The sequence below is a fragment of the Lepidochelys olivacea genome, assembly GCF_965140295.1.
Source record: "Lepidochelys olivacea isolate rLepOli2 genome assembly, chromosome: 3".
Taxonomy (NCBI): Eukaryota; Metazoa; Chordata; order Testudines; family Cheloniidae; genus Lepidochelys; species Lepidochelys olivacea.
Window position 1 is genome coordinate 26,536,092 of NC_140413.1, and position 25,134 is coordinate 26,561,225.

Here is a 25,134-nt window from a genome sequence, read left to right on the forward strand (position 1 = left end):
GGCCTGAATATCTATATCCTAACACTCACGAGCAACAGTTTGGCCACACCTGCTATACAGAAACGGCGGTCACATTGCTGCCTTGCTGATGAACCTTTACCGGGCAAATTGTTTATTGGGGCAGCTGTGTGTACTCCTCCTTTCAGCTCACCCACACTGAGACACAACAAAGAGGCATTCTAAAGAGCTGTTGACACTGTAAAAATATTTCTTTAAAAGGCTTTGCAAACATTAAATAAAAAGAGTATCTACCTAGGCCAAGATTTTCAAATTGGGAGCCTAGGACTTAGGTGTCTGAATATGCATGCATTTAGACATGTAACAAGTGGCCTGATTTTTCAGAAGTGCTGAATATCCCACAGTTCCTATTGATCTCAAAATATGGACTTGGAAACCTGACTATGGGCATTCATTTTTGAAAAGCATAGCCTTAAATATTTTTTAAAAAAATTCTTACCTCTGTCACTGGCATGATTGTCATAAAACAATCTGCTCCATTAACCTAGTCGTTGACCTAAGAGTAGTTGTACTTCCTTCCTTCACTCTCCTTCAGTTTGTGGTGCTATGAGATTTTGACTAGAGAACGACAACCATATGTGAATGAAGAATGACTTTAAGCCAGTGGCTTTCAAACTTTTTTTCATTTGCAGACCCCTAAAAAACTTTAAATGGAGTTGCGGGCCCCTTTGGAATCTTAGACATAATCTCCGGATTCCCAGGGGTCTGTGGACCACAGGTTGAAAACCACTGCTTTAAGCTCTGCTTGTGATTTCTTCCTTTCCTCTTTATCTGTGTTGTCCCTCTGTTCTTACTCCTTTTCACTTCTTCCTCCTTCCTTTTTTTTTTTCTTTGAGAAGTAGTCTCATCCTCTTTTTATGGGCAAGAGCACTTATCCCAAGTTCTGTTGTCTCTCCCCTCTCTTTGGATCTCCCTTTTGATTGTATGTACTTTTTCCTTGCTTGGTTCTTTCCTGTAATGCTTTCCCTTTTGTCCTGGCTGATTATATTGCTTCCTTCTCTTGCTATGTAGGTCTCCTGCACTGCTCCTTTTTGCTTGAGATAGAAACCATGAGTTCTCTGTATGCCATTCAGTGGATGCAAAATGGAGCATAGTGACATTGCTGCAGAAGTAGAGTATTAGTGAGATTATGTGGGAGAAGGAAAGGTGGAAGAAGGGTACTGGGGAGAGAAAATGGTCTGTAAATAGGTGTTTTACTTGGCAGAAATACATATAGAAAGGGACCTGTTGCTATAAAAGTTCTTGCTCTTTCACGTAAGCCTTTTGACCCAGAGACTTTTTCTCATGCACAATCAGAATGCAGTGCACCAATGACAGCACATTGAACAATTGTATCCTATGATAATGTTCTGTTTTTATTACAATTTGGCACATACTGAATGTTCAGTTATACAGTCTCTTAGCTTTTGCAGTTTAATATGGAATTGGGAATGGTCAAAATTAAATGAGAAGTTTTTAGAGGAGCAGAGGGTTTATCAAGTGCATTCACTGAGTATGTACATGAATATTGGATTGTTCAGATGTTACACGATTAATGTATTGTTGTAATTGCAGCCAAGAGGCAACAAAAAACATGGTGCATCCTTTATCATCACTAGAGCAATTACAGGTAAATATGACTTATTTTCATTGAAGGATTGTTTACTGGTTTTATATTTTATGGCTTAAATGATATTTGTGTGGGTTCTGCTTACAGGCTTTGCTATGCCTGGTATCATGATGGGGCTAGTATAGGGGTTCTCAAACTGGGGATCGGGACCCTTCAGGGGGTCGCGACCCTTCAGGGGGTCGCAAGGTTATTACATGGTGGGGGGGGGTCGCGAGCTGTCAGCCTCCGCCCCAAGCCCCACTTTGCATCCAGCATTTATAATGGTGTTAAATATATAAAAAAGTAAAGTGGTTTTTAATTTATAAGGGGGAGGGTCCTACTCAGAGGCTTGCTATGTGAAAGGGGTCACCAGTACAAAAGTTTGAGAACCACTGGGCTAGTATAATGTAACATATATTATGTATCAATTTGGGAACAGCTTTTTATCATTTTCCCTTTGTATCTTCTTAGTTGTGAGTTTTTGTTCTGGCTAGATAGTACCCCATTGGGGCACACTAATAAAACATACATCTGACAAGCATCTGTATTACTGCAGAATGATATTGAGGTTTTGGCATGTGCCTTTGTCAGACCTAATGTTTTTAGTTAGAATTCCTGGACACTTCTACAAAAAGGTATTTAAAATCATGGTATGCTGCTATTACTATGATTGATGTATGCATGTTAGTAATTTTCACCCCCCAGATGCTTTTCATTGAGTTTTCAAAATTGCATGGGGTTTGAACTCTGTATTAACTTTTTTCATAAAATTTGTGATTCAGTGGTCAAGTAGAAATACAAAGAATATTCATTTTTATGCCAAAAATACTTTTTCTGAGAGTTCCCAGTGTCACAATTCAGGGAAACTGTACCTGTATTCCCCTTCTACGATCAAGCAAGTGCATCCACTCTAGGCTTCTGGTTCCTCAGCAGTTGTCCCTCTCCCTTCTGACTCTGGTAGTTCCAGGCTGAACAATTCCCTGCCTAAACTGGAAGCCCTGCATCAAAAGACAGGCTGCTTAAGTAGGCTTTTTTGTCCTCTCTTGAGAGAGATGTGATTACCACACTTAATCTACTAAACAGCTCTTCTTTAGCAAGCACATTTTACTCTTAAGGCAAAAGCAATACTGAGAAAACATGTTAAAACAATAAAAGAACCTATACGTGTGCTAATAAACTTACCAGAGATAACCCCAACTCCAACATGGGCTCTGGGTGGCGAGCAGTCCATCATATCCTACACAGGGCTCTTCCTATGGTTTCAAGTTTGTAACACCCTTTACTCAGAACAAAAACACAGTCTTATGGGGTATCAGTAGGCCAGTCCTTCCAACCCCTCCCTAAGGACTGAGGCCTTCGTGGACTAGAGGTCCTGTCCATTTACTGAATCAGGAAGAACGCCATGAGTCAGTTTACTACTAGGTTATTTGTCCAAAAATCCTTTCTTTGTCTGTTGGTTCCTGGAGAATCCAATTAGAATTAGTTTATGTGGATCTTTCCAGGGAGTGGTGTTCCTCTGGAGATGTTACAACTGGACTGACTTTGACTGATCACCCTCTGTTCTCACTTCCTGGAGGCGCTGTATTTTTACCTTTTCCATGGAAACACATACAATCCCTCAATAACCCATTAACAATTGCATTTTTAATAAATGGAGCCCAACGGTATTAAACATAATTCAGTAAGGTTTATCCAGGATATTGCAGGAAATTGCCCTATTTGTATTTTTATTTTCTGCTGTAATTTGAGGACTGATTTTTTTTTTTTTAAACTGTTGAAGTAACTGTCTCAATTTATTGCTTTTCTCTTTTCATAGGTCCTGCATTATTTTTGCTTCAGTATATCTGGTACAGGTAAGTTTGAAGTTGGAAACAAGAAGATTAAATTTTTGCCAAATATTTGTTGTCATAAAATTTTTTGCTTTAGAAGGTTATTTTTTTTGCCATGCCAGTAAAGACACACCTCCCTCCTCAATCCTGCTTCTCTTGAGAATTTCTGTTCCACTGAACCCAATTTATGGCCACGTTGTGCTTGTTAAATCTGCCAACAGGTATTGGAGTCAGAATTTGGCCACTAAAGTGAGTTTCTCCACTAAAAAGTGACTCTGTAAACAACCAAATGACATTGTAGGATTCCATGTTTATCTCCGTGACTCCATATCAAAGTGCTGAGTCATAATAAACAGTATATGTAGATTTATATTATTGGCTCTTTTATATTTATATTATTGGCTATATTATTTATATTATTGGGTGCAGGGCTCTCTTTCTTTGTGGTGACACTGTGCTGAATACACTGGTGCTTATAAAATAAGTAAATGGTCAGACAAAACCAGTTTCCCAATTCCTTAAAATGAGACATACCATTCCTGCGGTGACCCCAAATGTAAGGAATTGGAAGGGAAAGTGGATGATCATCTCAGTCTTGTGGCTAGCAAGTGCAAGATTCTATGTAAAGAGGTTCTGTGATCAGAAGCCTAACTATGAATGGTTGCTGCACCCCTGGCCCCATGGAAGGATAGACTTTTATACTTGCTAATCCCTTGAGACAATTGGGATGAACCTGGTAATCCACCACATAAGTGACCCTGTCAAACATGCTAGTCGTTCTGATATTTAGCAGGATATAGTTTTCACGGATGTGGGAATTTCTGTTTCTCTGGTTTGAGGGCCATACCTCTCTTCATAAACAATGTCCCTTGGTTCCATTTGCTGTGTGATTTGATGGACAATAATGTTCTTCTTGTCAGCAACTCGAGTGTTTTTTCTTTTTCTTTTCCTTGAGCTTGTACGCTCTCTAGGCTTTATCTGTGCTACTAGACCAGGAGTTCTGAGGACAAATTATTTGGTGGCCTCAGAGTGCATCCACCAACTCTTGCTGGTGGCCGTTGTCACATTTTTTCCATAAAATACTTAATTAGCTCTAGGAAAAATAAATAAATATGCACATATACATGTGCAAATCATTGTAATTTGTTTGCTGCTAGCTAGTAAATCTGCTGTGAAAGGTGATATTAACCAACATGCAGGTATCACTTTTTACAGCAGACTTAGCCCCAGGGGACAAATTAAGTCCTGGATGGAGGATCGGGGGATGCAGCAGGAGGTGGGGCGATGTGGGGTGGGGTGTTGGCCGGGGGACGCAGTGCGGGGGCCGGAGCCTGAAGCCCCGCAGCCAGAGCCTGCAGCCCCGCAGCCAGAGCCTGCCTCTCCCACCACCTGCCGGGCTGAAGCCTAAATTCTGAGCCCCATCTCCCCTGGGAAGATGGGGAATTCTCTGGCTGTCCAACCCTTGCTGGAAGCCCCAGCAACCAACACCAAGGCTGTCCATCCAGCAGCACCAGGGAGGGGCAGGAGGTGGGTCCTCCCACCCAATTGCAGCCCCGGAGGCTGTGACTGCAAGAAAAGCCCTTGGTGCCTGCATGCCTGCATTTGAGAAACGCTGTATTAGAAGTATTCAAGTTCTTGGTTGAGCTTGTAAACTGTATATTTCCTTGGTCCTGCTCCTTTACTACTCAGTTCTGCAGCATCTAGAGTGCTGAGTTCAGACTTACTACTTTTCTCCATTCTTAATATGCATCTCATGATATTTACCTGCGGTGAGCATCACCAAGTCATTAGAAATTCTCTTACGGCATTCTCCTTCCTGAAGTGCTGTTGCTCTCCTATTGAATATTTTTCATTTTATTCTTTTCTCATTACTTTTTTTTTCACTGCATTTCCATACTTGTATTTCACAAGGCACTCACTTTACAGTTTAAACTCCATGCAGGAGACTGTGGTCTGGAGATGTTATGACTAGGGCCCTACCAAATTCACAGTCCATTTTGGTCTATTTCAGTCATAGGATTTTAAAAATCATAGATTTCATGATTTCAGATATTTAAATCTGAAATTTCACGGTGTTGTAATTTTAGGGGTTCTGACCCAGAAAGGAGTTGTGGGGGAGTTGCAAGGTTATTGTATGTGGGGGGTTGCAGTATTGCTACCCTTATTTCTGCGCTGCTGCAGGAGGCAGGCTGTCTTCAGAGGTTGGCAGCTGGAGAGTGGTGGCTGCTGGCCAGGAGCCCAGCTCTGAAGGCCGAGCCACCTCCAATAGCAGCACAGAAGTAAGGATGACATGGTATGAAATTGCTACCCTTACTTCTGCTGCCTTAAAAGCTGGGTGCTCGGACAATGGCCACCGCTCTCCAGCTGCCCAGGTCTGAAGGCAGTGCAGAAATAAAGGTGGCAATACCATGAACTCCCTAAAATAACTTTGCAACCCCTCTGCAACTCCCTTTTGAGTCAGGACTCCCAATTTGAGAAATTGTGATCTCCCCCTTGAACTCTGTGTAGTATAAGGTAAAAGCACACAAAAGACCATATTTCATGTGGGGGGAGACCAGATTTCATGGTCTGTGATGCGTTTTTCATGGCTGTGAATTTGGTAGGGCCCTAGACATGATTGTGGACTATGCTACTGACTTGTAAAGTGATTTGCTTGAGGTCAGACAGCCTCTTAACACATTAGTTTTCCCATCTGTAAAATGGGGTTATACTTATGAAATCATTTGATGACCAACACAGCCATCTAAAAGTGCAAAGCATTTTTGTTTTTCATACAAAACTTGAAATAAACACAATTATATTCAGAATCAGTTCATGCTAGTGTAACTTGCTTTGAATTTTACAGTATTCCAACATGCAGAAAAGTAATTCATCACTTTTTTTAAGGATTACATGTATCCACTTGAAAGCTGTGATCTAGTTTTATCAGAAGTATAAAATAACTTTTCCTATAAGTAATTGGGAGTGGCATAGGGATAGAAGGGAAGGAATACAATGCATAGATCACAAAACACACAGTAAAAATTGTTCTGATAAACTCATACTATAATGGACAAAATAAAAATGTAAGCATAGGTTCTATTTCAAGAAATAAAGGAAAAAATACAAGGAAGACTCTAGAATTGGAGGAGCCACTGTTTCCACTGGACTGCCACATCATTGCTAATCTTAATTTGCAATTCAGTGTAATATGTTTAAAATAAAAGGTTCTAGAAAGGTCTCTAGCAGGATATAGTATACATGGTTCTCAAACTGGGGGTTGGGACCCCTCGGGGTCGCGAGGTTATTACATGGGGGGGTCACAAGCTGACAGCCTCAACCCCAAACCCCGCTTTGCCTCCAGCATTTATAATGGCGTTATAAATTAAAAACACTTTTTTTTATATATTTAAGGGGGGGGGTCACGCTCAGAGACTTGCTATGTGAAAGGGGTCACCAGTAAAAAAAACAAGTTTGAGAGCCATTGGTATACATAAATGACAATCTTAGACTGTAAGTTTAATTATTTAGATTCATTTCAATATTTAGTCTGCCATTTAGTCAGATTCTAAGTTTTGATTTTTCTTGTTTCTCTGATTGGCTGGATCCCTCTGGTATCATTTGAATGGCAAGATATTTCCTTCAAATAGCAGTAGACTACACACATAAATCTGTCTGTATATACTTTTCTAACATGAAGTGTGCACCTGGGTTTTGATCTTGGAATTGGATTTGACAGAGTCGGGCGTTTACAGCAATATGTTGCCTTTTGAAGTCATTGGACTCCAGGCAGATGTTAGGTCCGTATGCATGGATCCCTTTGCAGGTTTACGGCCTTCATTTGTGTATGTTGTGGGAAATTTCTTTTAAGCTTTCATAACGTATGCATTTGTTGTTTAAAAACAAAAGCACCCAAAATAGTTTTGGACATCTGACTTCCAGCTGGGAATTTTTTTTTCTGAAATAAAAAATAACTTTTAGGGTAATATTTTAGAGTGACCTTTTGAAACCAATTAATCTGCCATATATTTCTTACATATTACTGTTTTGATTTATATTGTATCAATTTTCAAACCTCACATTCTAATCTGAATATACTTGGTATTTCAGCCCTGCAAAGTTTTCCCTCCCTGCTGGGCTTGTTCGTCTGGTTAGTAAGCAGATTAACTGGCATCTAGTGCTTGCAAGGTAAGAGGGATATCATTTTTCTTTCTGTGTCTTTGTTGACACACACTGTTTCATATACATTTATGGGGGAAAAAAAGGCAAGCTCACTCTTTCTAGTAATTTTTGTAATAAGTTAGTTGAGCTAGCATATAAAAAATTCTATTTAGACAGCAATAATTTAGCATTATCAGAGAGACATGAGCTGAAGAAGAAGAAAATAAGGTATGGGTCCAGATTTGGTCATGGGTTTAACTTTGGTGGCCTCCCTGTCCCTGAGGCTAGTGGTTTGGCAGTGTTGTCTGAACCATCTCATTTAGTTTTACCCATCATATCTGCTGTGTGTGGAACTGCATGCAGGCTTCCATCCTCCTCCTCCTGCTCACCCCTGAATGCGAGCTCAATTTGCAAGTAAGTAGGATGAATCTTTGGCTGAGAATCTACTGGGTGACTTGTCAAGGCTTGCTTTACTAAAGTCCTAGAACCTGCAAGATACTATGTCATCAAGTTCCGTTAAAATTAGTGGGAGGTGAGTATAATGTAGTTTCCCGGAGCAGCTCAGCACCTTCTAAGTCTGGCCTTTGATGTGTGGAAAAATTCTGGTACTAAAAATAGCTGTTTTACAATAGTTAAATAAAGAAATGGAAAATGTATACATAGGAGGATTGCATGACCTGATATTAGTTTGCAATAGCTTTACTCAGGGTGTTTTATTATGGCTCTCAAACATAGTATGTGTCATATTGGATCTGAACAAAGGTTCAGCATGTTTGGTATCTGACTGAAGGCAATGGTCTGTGCCTGATGCTTCAGAAGAAGGGGAGACCCCTTCTTCAATAACGTAATTGTGCAATGCTGTATATTTGAGGCAGGATGAGAATTTCCTTCCTCGCCCCAGTAGTGATCACCCTGAAACATGATATTTGATTAACTCCTGTCTTAGCAGGCATAATTACAAATATTTCTGCCTTTGAAATTATCCTTCAGCAGTGTTTGACTCTGACCTCCTTTGGAACAACCATTTAAGTTTTTTTAATAGTTAGTGCTAACAAAAAATGAGATATTAATAGTCCTGAGTGATATGATGCAGCCAGTGACATATGGAATCTACTAACTGCTAATTTACATTGTGGGTACCAGTATCTTCTAATAATTGTCATCATCCAATTATTTTCACTTGGAATGTAAGACAGAATTTAAATCTGAGTTTGTAAAATGACACGTTTCAGAGTAACAGCCGTGTTAGTCTGTATTCGCAAAAGGAAAAGGAGTACTTGTGGCACCTTAGAGACTAACCAATTTTTTTGAGCATGAGCTTTCGTGAGCTACAGCTCACTTCATCGGATGCATACTGTGGAAAATACAGAAGATGTTCTTATACATACAAACCATGAAAAAATGGGTGTTTACCACTACAAAAGGTTTTCTCTCCCCCCACCCCACTCTCCTGCTGGTAATAGGTTATCTAAAGTGATCACTCTCCTTACAATGTGTATGATAATCAAGGTGGGCCATTTCCAGCACAAATCCAGGGTTTAACAAGAATGTCTGAGGAATGGGGGAAGGGGGTAGGAAAAAACAAGGGGAAATAGATTACCTTGCATAAAGACTTAACCATTCCCAGTCTCTCTTCAAGCCTAAGTTAATTGTATCCAATTTGCAGATGAATTCCAATTCAACAGTCTCTCGCTGGAGTCTGGTTTTGAAGTTTTTCTGTTGTAATATCGCAACTTTCATGTCTGTAATTGCGTGACCAGAGAGATTGAAGTGTTCTCCGACTGGTTTATTAATGTTATAATTCTTGACATCTGATTTGTGCCAGCAATGCCCCTCTGACATGTACATTGGTGAAACTGGACGATCTCTACATAAAAGAATAAATGGACACAAATCAGATGTCAAGAATTATACCCCTCCCCGCCTCCTCAGACGTTCTTGTTAAACCCTGGATTTGTGCTGGAAATGGCCCACCTTGATTATCATACACATTGTAAGGAGAGTGATCACTTTAGATAACCTATTACCAGCAGGAGAGTGGGGTGGGGGGAGAGAAAACCTTTTGTAGTGGTAAACACCCATTTTTCCATGGTTTGTATGTATAAGAACATCTTCTGTATTTTCCACAGTATGCATCCGATGAAGTGAGCTGTAGCTCACGAAAGCTTATGCTCAAATAAATTGGTTAGTATCTAAGGTGCCACAAGTACTCCTTTTCTTTTTGAGTTTGTAAAGTGATACCTAATTGCGTGACCCATGTTTCACAAAAGCAACTTTTTATTTTAATTGAATTTTAACGTGAAATGCTTTTTTTTTCCCCCCTTTCAGTCATGGTAAACTGTTGGCAGTTGTTCAGGACCAATGTGTAGAAATCAGGTAGGTAACTCAGTATTATCTATCATTTCACTACCAATTTCATGGAGTATCTTGGGAAAATGGATTTAGGGGTTTATAAGCTATATTTTTAAAGGTAAAGTTAATTTTTTGTTTGTATTTTAGGCATCAGAATTTGTTAAATGGTCTTAGAACCTATTAACTTTAAAAGCAGCAGCTTTACACCCTTTGCTTTATTCCTGACACTGCCCATAAACACAAAGACTGCATTTTTAAAAATGAAGACCGAAAGAGACATGAACAAGATGGATGAACTTCACTAAGCACATTTCATGATCTTTCACTGCTTTTGTACTCCTTTGTGTCTCCCTCCCTCCTTTGTATTTCATTGCTTGCCCTGTTAAGTAATCTCTGTTTTAACCTTTGGAGGTGCTGAGTGTCCTCCTCTCTCACTGAAGTCACATTGGGGAAGGAAGAGGGGGTGTCATAAATATAAAGGGAACGGTAAACCCCTTTAGAATCTCTCCTGGCCAGAGGAAAATTCCTCTCACCTGTAAAGGCTTAAGAAGCTAAAGGTAACCTCGCTGGCACCTGACCAAAATGACCAATGAGGAGACAAGATACTTTCAAAAGCTGGGAGGAGGGAGAGAAACAATGGGTGTCTGTCTGTCTATATGCTGTTTTTGTCGGGGATAGACCAGGAATGGAGTCTTAGAACTTTTAGTAAGTAATCTAGCTAGGTATGTGTTAGATTATGATTTCTTTAAATGGCTGAGAAAAGAATTATGCTGAATAGAATAACTATTTCTGTCTGTGTATCTTTTTTGTAACTTAAGGTTTTGCCTTGAGGGATTCTCTGTTTTGAATCTAATTCCCCTGTAAGGTATCTACCATCCTGATTTTACAGAGGGGATTTCTTTACTTCTATTTACTCCTATTTCTATTAAAAGTCTTCTTGTAAGAAAACTGAATGCTTTTTCATTGTTCTCAGATCCAAGAGTTTGGGTCTGTGGTCACCTATGCAAATTGGTGAGGCTTTTTACCAAACCTTGTCCAGGAAGTGGGGTGCAAGGTTTTGGGAAGTATTTGTGGGGAAAGACGTTTCCAAACAGCTCTTCCCCAGTAACCAGTATTAGTTTGGTGGTGGTAGCGGCCAATCCAAGGACAAAGGGTGGAATATTTTGTACCTTGGGGAAGTTTTGACCTAAGCTGGTAAAGATAAGCTAAGGAGGTTTTCATGCAGGTCCCCACATCTGTACCCTAGCATTCAGAGTGGGGGAGGAACCTTGACAGGGGGTGTTTGGCATCTCACTGGATTGTGGCAAGGAGCTGTCATTTTACTTATCTGTAAAGTGCCTTGAACATTTATGGTGCTCTACACATAATACTGATTTGAGTAAAATGATGTAGAGATTTTTACTTACCTTTCCCCAAAAGAGCCAGCCAACCCACCTTTATTTGCAAGTTCAATGGCAACCACCACACACTTATCTGCAGAACAAGTCTTGACTGAGTGTATTTGCTTGCTTCACAAAAATCCATTTGCTGGAAGATCAAACCTGCTATTTATATGTAAAAGAAGAAAATGTATGAAAACTGTTTTGATGAAAATAGACAAGAACATCACAAATGTTAAACTTCCTAGAATGTAAGGTTGAAGTTTGCATTTTTACTGTGTGGCTGTAACTGGCTGAATTTTTACACTGTGTTTGAAATACTAGCCTTACAGGATACTGAGCTTGTGTAGATCCCACATTTAACTGCCTAGTTTGTCAGGTGCTGATATAATCTGGTGGAATGGATGCTTCTGACTCTTTTTTCTAATTATTTTATAAATGCTGCAGTATTTTTCAGTTTTCTTCATTAAATTCAGTTAATTACATCTGTTCATGATTTACAGGTCTGCAAAAGATGACTTTGGATCCATTGTTGGAAAATGTCAAGGTATGAAAAACTTTTTTGATGTCAAGGAGGTTTCTTAAGCAGCAGTATTGCTTATTGGGTTTAAAAGATTATTCATGTGCTCTTTTAAGGAAATACCTTTTAATAACATTGATACAGTCTGACTGGCTGTGTTTTCTCCACTTTTCCCTTCCTCCACCCTGACTAGCGTACTGAGCCTGAATCTCTGATGTGGAGAGTGTAGAGTTAAGAGGGCATGTTGAGGCAGTAGTAGAGTATTGAATATCAAAAAACAAGACAGGCTACAAGCATTGATGTGTACAAAAGCGTCTTGGTTATGGTGTGACTGCACAGTGGTTCAGCTGTCCTCCACCAAAGCTCAGTTAAAGATCAAATAAATGTTTGTAATCGGAGCTGAAGGGAGTACTTCATTTTTATTTTTTTTTAAAGGTACCATAACTCTAATTGAAAGTCCTTTGCATTCTCTATCCTATTAATCTGACTACCTCCTGTCATGCTTGGGGAAAAATTTCAAAAGCACTTAGGTGACTTATGGGCCATAAATCTCATTGACTTTCAGTGAGACTCAGTGATTCCTAAATCATTTTGAAACTGAGATTAAGGTGCCTTTGGAAAGGTTATCCGTTGTGTTTAAATGACTCCTTCAAATGTGACATCTTTTAGGTCTGAGGAAGGAAGCTCTTCCTTTAAAACAATCATATCAATGCAGTATGATGGTAGGATAGATGCAATAGTGTTCATAAAATAGAATTACAGTAAGCTTCCAAAAAACTTGTTACAATAATTTTCAGTAGGGTAATACTATAGTGCTGGAAATACTGTATGTACCCAGCAAGTCAGTCTCTCTCTTTCCTTCTGCTAGTCTTAATTTTAAGTCTGTTAGATAATGGGATAGGCTGCCTGGAATAGGCTGTACTCTTCTCTTTGCTAATTGATCCCAGTGGATGCTTATTTTCAGGTGGTAAGATGATCAGTTATTGTTGCTGGACAATAAGAAGTGCATAGTGCAATGATTGAACTCTTTATAGTCTTTAAAGAATACACTTTATGTAACACCTATGTACAAAATTGTCGTGTGTCTGTGTAATAAGGAAAGTTGAGGCAGAGTTTCTGTTATATCTCTTTTATTTTTTCACATCACTCTATTTTTAAGCTGTTAAAAAGATTTCCACATATGCAAGCAGTACATTAATGCTGTGTAAAGAATGACATTTTTATAGTACAAAAGTTAGGAAATTCAGACTCCTAGTCTCAAGGTTTTCCACTACTGTGGATGAGTTACAGTAAGATTCATTTGCATGATCCAACAAAACTCTGTATTGTCCTAATTAAGACTCAGAAAGTTGATAGATGAAAACAGTTGAGTACAGTTTATAATGTAACCATTGAAACCATAGCCATATTTTTATGAATACATCTTGCCTTCTCTGTAGTGCCGAAGGATCCTAACACACAGTGGAGACGAGTGGCATGGAGTCATGACTGCACACTGCTTGCCTATGCTGAAAGCAGTGGAACTGTGAGAGTATTTGACCTGATGGGCAGTGAGCTCTTCGTAATTTCTCCGGTATTTATTCTGTTTATTAAATAAAGTTTCATACAGTGGAACCCTGTGTGACTTGTATGCACTCAAATGACTGCTTCTACTCTCTTCTCTGTAAAAGTTTAATAGCAGTATATTCTAGTGCAAGGATTTACAGTACAAACGTGCTATTAGTGTTTAGTAGTGTAGTATGAAATATTTAGACTAAATACAACTGAGCTACAAGTGTTAAATGAACAAAGTACATTATTCCTGCTCACAATTCTCACTGAAAGTGCCAATGGATCATCAAAGAACACAGCTGACTGGAACTTTATCGTGACTATCCTCCAAAAATATGGCTGATCCGACAGCTTTCGGTGGCCTCTAATACCTTTATTGGGGCAGACTCTGAGGCAATGATACTCAGACTGAGGCTCGTGAGCTGCACGTGCTCTCTAATGTCTCTCCTTTGGCTCTTTGCAGCACATGATATTAAAACACAGTGTGATTTAATTATTAACCAATCAGGAGGCTTTTACTATGTTGTTAAGCAATTGTAGTTGATAAAATAATAATGCTTAGTCAGTCGTTTTGCTTTGAGAATAGTGTGTGTGTGTATAAAAATAGTCAACAAAGCAATGAATTCACACTACTGTGGCTCTTTTGGGTAATGTTGATCACTAATTTGGCTCCTGAACCACTGAGGTCTGAGTATCACTGCTCTAAGGAAACACTGCCAGCACCACAACCCGCAATAGCATCTGAACTTCCTTTTTTTTTCTTTTTTTCCCCTTCTCATGAAAGTACTGATCAGGTCTGCCACTGTGCAGCTTATGTTCTGATTTGATCATGATCCAAAATTGGCATTGTTGCTACAGGGATCTCAACAAAATGGTCTTTTATCTGAGGAAATGTAATGCTGTTTACAGCAAGCTAATAACAATTTCAGAATTAAAATCAATAAATCTTTCACAGCCTGAAGGACAAGTTATTATGAGCTAACGTTTTTGGGTATCTTTTAATCACTTTCCCTCAATATATTGTCTAAGCACCTTATGTTCTGTGTTAACATGACTGCCTTTCCTTAGTATTGTGAAGGGCAAGCTCATTTTCTTCTGGAACTAATGATGTATATGAATTATTTCTGTTAGTTCAACTTAGCTGCTTCCTTGTGTTTTACCTATAAATGTCTGTCTTTTTTTGTGTTGTTTGGTAAAAGGCAACCAGTTTTCCAGGAGATCTGAGCTACGCAATTGCTGGATTGATCTTTCTAGAATATAAAGCAAGTGCCCAATGGTCAGCCGAACTGCTAGTCATCAATTATCGTGGAGAACTGAAAAGTTACCTTGTAAGGTAAAAATGAACTCAGATGCTTGTGGTACATTTCAGAACAAACTTGAAGTACCTTTTTCCCCTCTAAAATATAAACTCTATTAATTTTTTCTGGTCTAGTGTTGGAACAAACCAAAGCTTCCAAGAGAGTCATAGTTTCAACTTCAGCAGCCATTATGCCCATGGAATAACTACAGTGGTTTATCATCTTGGGCACAGGTAAGCTTTTGATCAGACTAAATAAAACATGAATAATCATTGTAGTGATAAATACCTAAGAGTACTGCATATAGTTATATGCATTCACGCAATGGTTCTTAGGAATACCTGTTGCTGACTTGCTGTCTCTAACTATGAATGGTCTCTGGGTGAACTGTGTCATTTTACTGATAAGTTCAGGCTCATGATGCAGAACACAACTGCAAGAATGCAGTTCTCTGTGGAATGTATGGGAAAGTTAGGGGAACTTTATGGTCGTTGTGGCTTCCATCCTGCAAACTTGTGGACTCAGTGGAACAGTTTGCATACATATTCGCAGGATCAGGATCCAAATTTGTAATTCTGCTTTATTAGGGCATGATCTGACTCCCATTAAAGTCAACAAGAGTTGTCTTATTAGGATTAGGCTCTTAGGTGTCAACGTTAACTTTTTTTAAAAATGGAATTTACCATACTAAGCTATAATTCCCTGCTATCCCATGCATATAAATCGAATCTACTTTCTCTCCATTCTTCTGTACTTCCAACTGATAATATCGTCTTCCTATGGGATGGTTAGTAGTTTATTAAGAAATTAAGTATTCAGTGTTACTTTTTAATGTTGTGATTAGAGTATTTTTCACATTGTTAGAATTTGGCTTTTAAAATATTGTTGCCTTTTTGACCTGAGCGGCTAGTCAAAGTTTAGGGCTCTGCCAATTGTTCCAATTGATGGAACCTGATGGAATTGATGGAATCTGGTGTTTTCCGTGATGCAATCTTGTTTATTTACAAGGAATGTACAAAGTCTTTGGCATTACTTAATACTTTCAAACCAGTATTGGTTAAACACTCTGTCAGAGAGCAGAGATTACTGGCAGGCTCCACGCCCACAGACTTATGAGAAATGGTTTTTTTACTTCAGAATGCTTTAAAGTTGCATAGTAATTGTGAAATGCGTAACTACTTAACTTGACTGCTGAAATCCTCCATTATTGCATCAAATATCCCTAAGTACCCAGGTTAGTTATTTACAGTACTGTAACTTTTTTGTTGGTCCTTACCACAGGAATGAAATAATATGCGTTCGGCTACATAGATGTGCTCAAGAGAAACTTACGTTATAGATGTTTAGTAAGGCTTTTGCTTTTAATAATGTCTCGCATGACCTTCTCATAAACAAACTAGGGAAATACAACCTAGATGGAGCTACTATAAAGTGGGTGCATAACTGGTTGGAAAATCGTTCCCAGAGAGTAGTTATCAGTGGTTCACAGTCATGCTGGAAGGGCATAACGAGTGGGGTCCTACAGGCATCAGTTCTGGTCCGGTTCTGATCAATATCTTCATCGATGATTTAGATAATGGCATAGAGTACATTTATAAAGTTTGCTGACAATACCAAGGTGGGAGGGATTGCAAGTGCTTTGGAAGATAGTATTAAAATTCAAAATGATCTGGAGAAATAGTCTGAAGAAAATAGGATGAAATTCAATAAGGACAAATGCAAAGTACTCCACTTAGGAAGGAACAATCGGTTACATTCAAACAAAATGGGAAATGGCCTAGGAAGGAGTACTGTGGAATGGGATCTGGGGATCATAGTGGATCACAAGCTAAATATGAGTCAACAGTGTAACACTTGCAGAAAAGGCAAACATAATTCTGGGAAGTATTAGCAGGAGTATTGTAAGCAAGACATGGGAAGTAATTCTTCCACTGTACTCCGCGCTGATTAGGCCTCAGCTGGAGTACTGTGTTCAGTTGTGGGCTCCACATTTCAGGAAAGCTGTGGACAAATCGGAGAAAGTCCGGAGAAGAGCAACAAAAATGATTAAAGGTCTAGGAAACATGACCTGTGAGGGACGATTGAAAAAACTGGGTTTGTTTAGTCTGGAGAAAAGAAGACTGAGAGGGGACATGATAACAGTTTTCAAGTACATAAAAGGTTGTTATAAGGAGGAGGGAGAAAAATTGTTGTTCTTAACCTCTGAGGATAGGACAAAAAGCAACGGGCTTAAATTGCAACAAAGGCGGTTTAGGCTGGACATTAGGAAAAACTTCCTAACTGTCAGAGTGGTTAAGCACTGGAATAAATTGCCTAGGGAGGTTGTGGAATCTCCATCATTGGGGATTTTTAAGAGCAGGTTGGACAAACACCTGTCAGGGATGGTCTAGATAATACTTAGTCCTGCGTTGAGTGCAGAGGACTGGACTAGATGACCTCTCAAAGTCCCTTCCACTTCTATGATTCTATGTTGAGGAATAGCGAGACTTATTCTCTTGCTTACACTGGTGTAACTCAGGAATAATCCATAGACGTCAAGGCAGTGAAAACGTTAACCCCTTTCACAGTTATCCAAAGTAGTCTTTTTTTTTTTTTTTTTGGCTGATCCAGGATGCCAGTATCTGTTGTTTTGAGAGAATTTTGTTCATGGGAGGAGATGTAGGGACACTTGCTGATGTGACAAACCTGCTTTTCCACAAAATGGAACAATATTATCCCAAATGCCAAAAATGTTAAGAGGAATTTTCTTAAATTCCTTATGTGGCTCTCAATTATCAAATAAAGCACACAACCTTAGAATGGGGAGATCATTGTTTGAGTAACATCAGGTTCATGCAAAATGTACAGTTTTGAATCACAATATTTTTATTTTCATGCAAGTTTTTCTTTGCATTTGAATTTTGCAATGACATGTCAGGCTTTGATATTCAAAGCTTTTCTGTGTTGATTTTTTTGTAATGTGTCGGGCACAGATAGTGGACTTGAAAGACTGGCTAATCGGCGGCTCTTCATTTGGATTTAGATGGGGTAGGAGGTGGCTTCCTTTCCTTTTTTTTCCTTTTTTTTTTTTTCAGTTATTTTTAATTATTTAAAACACTTGTGTCTCTAAAACAAATATTTCTTTCATGTATTAATCCATTTTTAAAAACCTAACTCTTTTCAGTTTCTCTTCAGTGGCAGAGTCTAAACTTTGGTCTTGGTAGGTGGAATTTCTCCTATGAGAACTGATATTGTTGCTGTTTGAGACGGAAAATTGGTGCTATCATTTTCAGAGATGAAGCTAGGCATGTTCTCATTTGCACCAGCCAAGCTGAAAAATGTTAAAGGCAACATTACTGTGTTGAGGTGTTGGGAACTTCTGCTCTGATTATGCATGCCCAGTTAGGTGGCCATCCTTACAACTCAACAAACTCCTTTTTCCTTAACAAGGAGAGCATCAGTCCTTCTGCTTTACAGTCCTTTCAAGTAGGACACTTGCATGTTGGAGTTTACTGACTTAGTGGGTTAACCCTGGCTTTGGTCAGAAGTGAAAGAATTTGGTCATCTTCTCCCTCATTTGTGCATATCACGTAACTTGGCATAATTCAAATTCAGTACAAGTGACAGCCTCCTCCAGAGTTCCAGGGTGTTATAGGTCAGAGTTAAAAAGCTTTGGCAGAGCTGCATGGAGAAACTTATATAGTACCTGGCTGCACTGGGCCTCATTCAGGCCAAGCCTATTAGCGCTTGACATTTACTATGCTTGCTCCCAGATCTTTAAAACAAGCCGTCTTTCCTGCTGCCAGATTTGTGATCGAGAGTTGATTAAACCTTCAGAATGAATTTTACTGTACTGTGAAGAATATTGGATAATACACTAGCTTATAGTATGTGTGTGACTGATTCAGACATTACTTGGATGTTCTTGGCTGTTTCGTTCTTTCTGTGTAAAAATTACATCATTATGGGATTTTTTTTTTTTTCATGCTAGGTATGTTAGCTGCTGTGGAATTTCTAAAAATGGAAAATAAATCAATTGGTGTATTTGACAGTTGAGTAATAGAAGCTCTGAATATCATGTAGTTACTTGCTCACAAAGCAATCTTGTCAAAACTATTTATGCATGGAAAACTTAGAGATAAATAAAATATTTATTATATAAAAAGTGTTTCTTATTCCAGTGGGTTGGTCAAAGTCTTTCATTTGACTGATATTAGTAAGTAAAGTAAACAAAAGCAGCAGACAGTGTTATCAGGTGTCTTTTGTTGTTAGAAATGTTCAGTAGCCAGAGGATTAGCAATTATGGCTGATTTTAATAGGAAGCATACAGTTGATAAAAGTTGTTTCCTCATATTTTACGTAAATACCATCTGTTCTGTGGGGATAAATAACATTCTGGCATGAAAAGAAAGATACCTAGTGCTGGAGGATTGCTTCCATCAAAGCTATCAGCATTCAGTTATGGTCCTAAATTCACAATAACAGTATCATATTAAGTTCTTCCAACTGTTCAAAATTTATGTTCAGTAGTGTTTAAAAATAAGTATTCGAAAGATTTTTTTTTTTTAATTAAGTGGATGAGGAGAATGAAACAGATGTTACTTTGACCCTGTGAGTGAGCAAATCCTCTGTTCCTCTTGATTTTTGTATTCATTCTGGGTGTCAGAAAATTCTTGACTTCTGACACCAGAGAGCTCAAGATTCGTAAGCAAAGTCTTTTCTTGGAGTTATTCTTATTGTCCAGAAAGTGAGAGAATTTAAAGGGAGACAGCTAGATTAAAAATTGCCTGATTGTGGACCAGTGTGAATGCTTTAGCTTATTGAAATGGTAAGAACTTCAACTGTCCAATTTACATGCCACTGTTTTACTTACTGTTTGTTTGCTTTCTCCTTTTCCTCTGTGTGTGTGTGTGTGTGTGTGTGTGAGAGAGAGAGAGAGAGAGAAATCAGACTGGTTCATTCATTAGCATATGTATAATATCATGTAGTCCTGTAAAATTACTACATAACTGAAGTTCACTTTTAAAGTGCTACAGAGTTGTGCTTAAGAGTCTGTGCTTTCATTTTAAAACAATTTTAAGACTCAAGATGCAATAATTGCAAAGTAAATAAATATAAATGATGTAATGCTGTTCAGTTGAGTCTGCAGACAACTTGAAACAATAGCTGTGTGAAAAGTGTAAACTTTAAAGTTTCACTGCTGATAATATTATTAGACACGTTAAACTTGTTCGGTGTCAGGATTAGGTGCTGAGTACAGTTATGCATCTTGTTGCCAAAATGGGTTGGGGTACAAGATGAGGAATTCAAAACCTTCCCTCAAATTTTAAAGTTACCTCATCAGCTTCCCATAATGGGAAGGGACAGAGGAAGTTCAGAAAGCCTCAAATGCTTCTTACACAGCAAAACCAAAGCCTCCACCTGTGCCTTCCTAGATGACAGTAACCCTAATTGTCCTCTTTCTCAAAGATCGCCTAAAGCTTCAGGATAGCGATTGGTCGATACCTCCATTCCTCAGTGATAATCGCTGCAAGGGTGAAGCTAGTCTTTGCAGAAGACAGAGCTTTTCTCAGGGGCCAGTGCAAGGCTCTGGAGCCAACTTCCACAGGAGCAAACCTCACTACTTTCCATTCCAGGTGCAAGGCACTGCTTTGATCTTGCTGTCAATAATAAAAGCACATAGTGCAGCTGACATAAAAGAAATCAATAAAACCCCCACAGAATTTTGTCAGAAAATGACAAGTGCTGGTCACCTTCTGCAATGCAGTTTTGGGAGGTGCTCAGACACTACGGTTATGAGGGTGGTATAAGAATGGATACCCTGCCAGGCTTGGCCTGCCAGCAAGATAAACTAGCAGAAAATCCATTTGCCCTTTGCAACCCTTAGCTTTAGATCTGGATGTTCCACTGGTGATCAGATATTTGGTTTTCTTTGTCAAATCTTGGAGACACACACAGTGCTTAATTTGTAACGAAAGAGCTGCCGGGGCCCAAGCAATTTTTTTACATTCATAATTGATACAGCAAGCTAGAGGTGTTGGGGCTATGGACTGCCAGTGAGCCCCAGCAAGACCTGGCACAAATTAAGTCCTGGAGATGCAGTTCATCGACCCCATACTCACGGCCTAAAGTTGTTCTGTATGGCAGAGTGCATAGAGAGAGAGAGACCATGGACATACAGGGAGACAATGGTAAAACATGATATATAAAACCATCCAGCCAAAACCCCCACAGGTTTAAATGACAGCTCAAACAGACATGGATGGAATCTGCTCATACCTCAGCCCTACTCCACTTTGGCATTTGATGATGATGGGGAAACTTATACAGTGCAGGTGGGAGTTAATGTAAAAATCTTAGCCTGCTGAAAACGTTTAAATTTGTTTAAATAAAACATTACTATTTTTATATTACAAGGAATGTCCTACTGAGTGGAGTGGAGGTCAGTGTGGAGAGAGCTTGGGGGAATGTTGCCACTCTTTTAGTTCTAATGTGTCACATAGAATATGGGGCTTTGTTTTCACTTCTTAGTTTGGTGCACTAACATGGACCTGTGGTGTTTTGAGCTGCTAGTTCTACAGAGAGAATATTTAAATAAGTATAGTGAGAGGTTATTGTGACTATGGAGTCACAATTATGACCTAGTGAGAGTGCGCTTATCATTCTCTCAGCTTCAGAATAAAAAAAAAATGATTACAAATGCAAGCGCAATACAGTCTCTTCTCTTTTCCCGTCCCTTCCCTTGTTCAAAGACTGGCTTGGTTTGGTTTAATGAATGGGGGTGTTCTGCGAACTGTGGTTTGGAATTTGAAGTCACCAAATTTTTGACAGTGAGGGTAATTAACTGTTGCAACATATTAGGAATTCGCTATCATGTGGCATCCAGTCTTGATTTAAAGATATGCGCTAATGTCTAGTTTAACCATAAGCTGTTGGGCTAGATGCAGGGATCATTGAGTAAAATTGTATGGCCTTGGGTTATTCCAGTCAAAATAGACCTCTGTCTCTTCTGAATTCATAAACTTTGTTTTAGCATGGATTGTATTTGTAGTTGTCTTTGATGAGAGGAGTCTCCATTCATGTTGAAAGAGCGAATGGGGAAGGAATGGTGGAGTCTACAATTTGTGTTGGGAGGAAAGGAAAGATAGATTGAGCACTCTGATTCATAATGGCATGATGGATGAGGAACTCTTTGTAGAGTGAGAAGAGAAGTCATGCTGGGCATTAATTAATGCTCTGGTCTGTGTGTGAGGTATATGGGGCAAGAAATTACTGGATGTGTCTTGTAGCAGGTTGATAGCACTTCTGGCTCTGAGAAGCATGTATGATGGATGGGTGTTTGGTTCATTGGGTTTGTAGCTCATATTGGAAATGCAGAAATGGAAATGGAGAATGGCTGTGAAAGGGTTTCTTGTCTGAAGGTTAAGTCTGTGTGAGGATTTGTCTCCAAAGTCCCTGGGCTTTATTTTTGCAATGCCTTACCAGTTTGCTGAATAAATAATGTTTTTGAATCTTACAATCTTACCTCTTTTTCTGTTGGGTCTAGGAAACCATATGCATTTACCTACTGTAGAATTGTATGTGTCTTCGGCTATCCCCAACAGATAATGTGAGTGTGGTGGTGGTGATGGGGGGGAATGCAAAGCATGCATCTGTAATTTTTCTGTTGACGCAGTCTTGGTTTATTCAAATTATGTAAAACTGAGAGAGACAAGATGGGTGAGGAAATAACTTTTATTGAACCAACAACTTCTGTTGGTGAGACAGACAAGCTTTTGAGCTTACACAGAGTTCTGCCTCAGATCACTTGGAGTAGGTAAAAGCATACTTCAGGTGACCTGAAGAAGAGCTCTATGTAAGCTCTATGTAAGCTCAAAAACCAACAGAAGTTGTTCCGATAAAAGTTATTTCCTCACTCACCTTGTTTCTAATATCCTGGGACCAACACGGCTACAACAGCACTGCATCTATAAAGCTAAACACATTTGACTCAAAGGATCTGATTGTTGGCAGCCTTAGGCACCTGTCAAGATTTTTTTTATTATTTTGAGTCTCCTGTCCAGCTCTGGAAAAAAATTAATAATTTGTAAATGGTTCTAGACCTTTTCTATGGCTCTCAGAAGAGCTTTAAGGTTCTTTTGATAGCAGTGGCTCTAATCATCTTAATAGCTTCTGCTGCTGCTGTTGCATTTTTCTGTCTTTATGAAGAGCTTTTTAAAATTTTAAGTATGTGCTGCCATGATGAATTTTTCTTCAGTCCTGGGAGAGAAGGTCTTTTGTCTTGGGAGAAGGTTTTTTGTCTAACTTGATGTGGCAGCTTCATTCCAGCTGTCACTGAATTTCATCTATCCTGAGAAGAGACTTTTAAATTATAAATGTATTGCACGGTATGTGATGATTTTTCCAAAATCCTAGGGAAAAGATTTATTTGGATGGAGTTTTTAAAAGTTAGTTTGGGCAGAGTTGGAGCTTCGGTTGCTGCCATCGTTATTAACAACTTTTCCCTTTATCTTCATGCCACTGTTGGGCTATTACTCACCTCTGACAACAGAGTGTAGTCAATTGTAATCGAATTTCAGGATTCTAACCCCACTGAGATGTTTCTAGTTTCATTTAGTGATTTTTTTTTTTTTTTGGCTTGGTGAATGAGAGCTGATGCAAAACTTGTGAAGTGCCTATGGATTCAATAAATTATATATGGCTGTAAATAGTTTAGTTTAATCCTGTGTATATTTGACCCCTGTCTTGTGATTATTAGCAAATGACATCTGTGCACTAGGTCTTTCATGACTTGCTGGCTTGTTTGTGCTGATACATTTCCACTGTTTTATTGCCTGCCTTATGGATTTTTGTTGTGGCACTATCTGAATTAACACTTAGCACCACTTTTTATCAGGCAACAGATGGGTACTTGAGTATAACCTACATGTGAATCTGGCTTATCAACATGGGGGAAGAGGGGAGAAATAAACCACTTAAATTTTTGGAGGGCAGTAAAATAACAGTATGATCTTTCAAACAGTTCTCTGTGTTTGGTACTGAAGCTAGGTCTTCAGTCCTTACATTTATTGAACTCCCATAATAATACCAGTATTTTCATAGTCCTTCATGTGTTTGTGACGGGGTGGACTAGGTCTTGAGCCCCCCTGCTGGAGGCCTTGTGGGCCTGCCATACTCTGCCCCAGAAAAGGGCCGTGGAGAGGGCCTCCAAGCTGCCTACAGTGGCTCTGATTGGGTGCGTCCTGCTAGCCTGCTTGGTATAAAACGAACTGCAGAGCCAGCTGCCAGAGTGAGTTCAGCTCCTTGCTGGAGATGGAGGAGCATAGATGGTGTGCGTGGCTGGCTGCGGGAGGTACAGGACCTTGGACAGAGCAGTGCTGGCAGAGACAACCAGGACTAGGCCCTGAGGTAAGGGTAAGAATGTGCTTGGGGCTTTCAGGGAAGTGGCCCAGAAAATTGTAGCAGCAGCAACACAGTTTATTTAAAGGTACGTGGTGGGCAGCTGCTATCTATAGGGTTTTTGGGCTGGGATCTGGAGCAGTGGATGGTCTGGATTTCCCCACCCCCCACATTAGCCACTGGGGAAGTGGCCTGGACTTTGAGGCACTGAACTGAACTGTAGTGGCCAAGCTGGAGAGCTGAGGCCAAAAAGACCAATAGAGGGCAAAGATATTGCCTCTAGGGAGGGGACCTGGGGCACTGCTCTGTTCCAGAGCAGGGACAATTTGAGAGAGTTCAAAAGGGGCTGAGAGACAGTTTGAACCAGAGTACTGCTATAGGCCCTGCTGGACCTATTGAGGAGCGAGCCCAAGGATAGGGCTGCAGATAAAGAGATGCTATAGAGGGCACTCCGAGAGGCCCCTGTTGGACTTGTACCCCAGAAGGGGTTTGCTTTTTAATTCACATACAGATTGAGAGAGACTCGGCTGGAGGGCGGAGTCACTGAAGACTCACCGCAAAGCAGAGAAAAAGTGCAGGCATATGCACTCTGCCAAGGGAGTACTCGAGAGGTGAATGCCACCCCATAACAATGTTCAATTCATGTACAGACCTTTAATTAATCCTCTCCACGCAGGTGGGTAAGCATGGTTATACCCATTTTACAACCGGGGAAACTCAGACAGGAAGGTGTAGGAGCTTGCCCAAAGTCCACAGCGAGTTAGGGTCAGCACTGGGATTAGAATTTCAGACATCCTGAGTTCCCGGCTCTGTGTTTGTTCATGCAGATCAGTGCCATAGAATGAATTAGAGATTTGCATGTCGAACATACTGCAGAATCAGATCGTCATGCTTGTTTCTAGTCCAGTTTCTCAGATGATAGAAAAATTATACTCTGTTAATCTAGGAGGGAGTTGGTAGTGACCGCTATATTTAAGTTGCCCAACATTTTGTTATAAGTTTATTGAGAACTTTTTTGAGACACTGGAACACCTCCCTTGTTTTCAGCAGGCCTTTGAAAGTTCACTGTAAATGTGCTTTA

The 25,134-nt window shown here is 39.6% G+C and overlaps 1 protein-coding gene across 1 annotated transcript in view; it reads left to right on the forward strand.

The window, feature by feature from the left end:
• NBAS (NBAS subunit of NRZ tethering complex) overlaps positions 1 to 25,134 on the forward strand; it is a 407,958-nt gene that overhangs the window by 9,589 nt on the left and 373,235 nt on the right. Inside the window, exons 2-9 of the mRNA XM_084622071.1 lie at positions 1,573 to 1,627; positions 3,423 to 3,459; positions 7,525 to 7,602; positions 9,904 to 9,951; positions 11,810 to 11,853; positions 13,266 to 13,399; positions 14,577 to 14,710; positions 14,810 to 14,908. Coding sequence (XP_084478197.1) covers positions 1,573 to 1,627; positions 3,423 to 3,459; positions 7,525 to 7,602; positions 9,904 to 9,951; positions 11,810 to 11,853; positions 13,266 to 13,399; positions 14,577 to 14,710; positions 14,810 to 14,908 — 629 coding nt within the window. The remainder of the gene's footprint in view (positions 1 to 1,572; positions 1,628 to 3,422; positions 3,460 to 7,524; positions 7,603 to 9,903; positions 9,952 to 11,809; positions 11,854 to 13,265; positions 13,400 to 14,576; positions 14,711 to 14,809; positions 14,909 to 25,134) is intronic.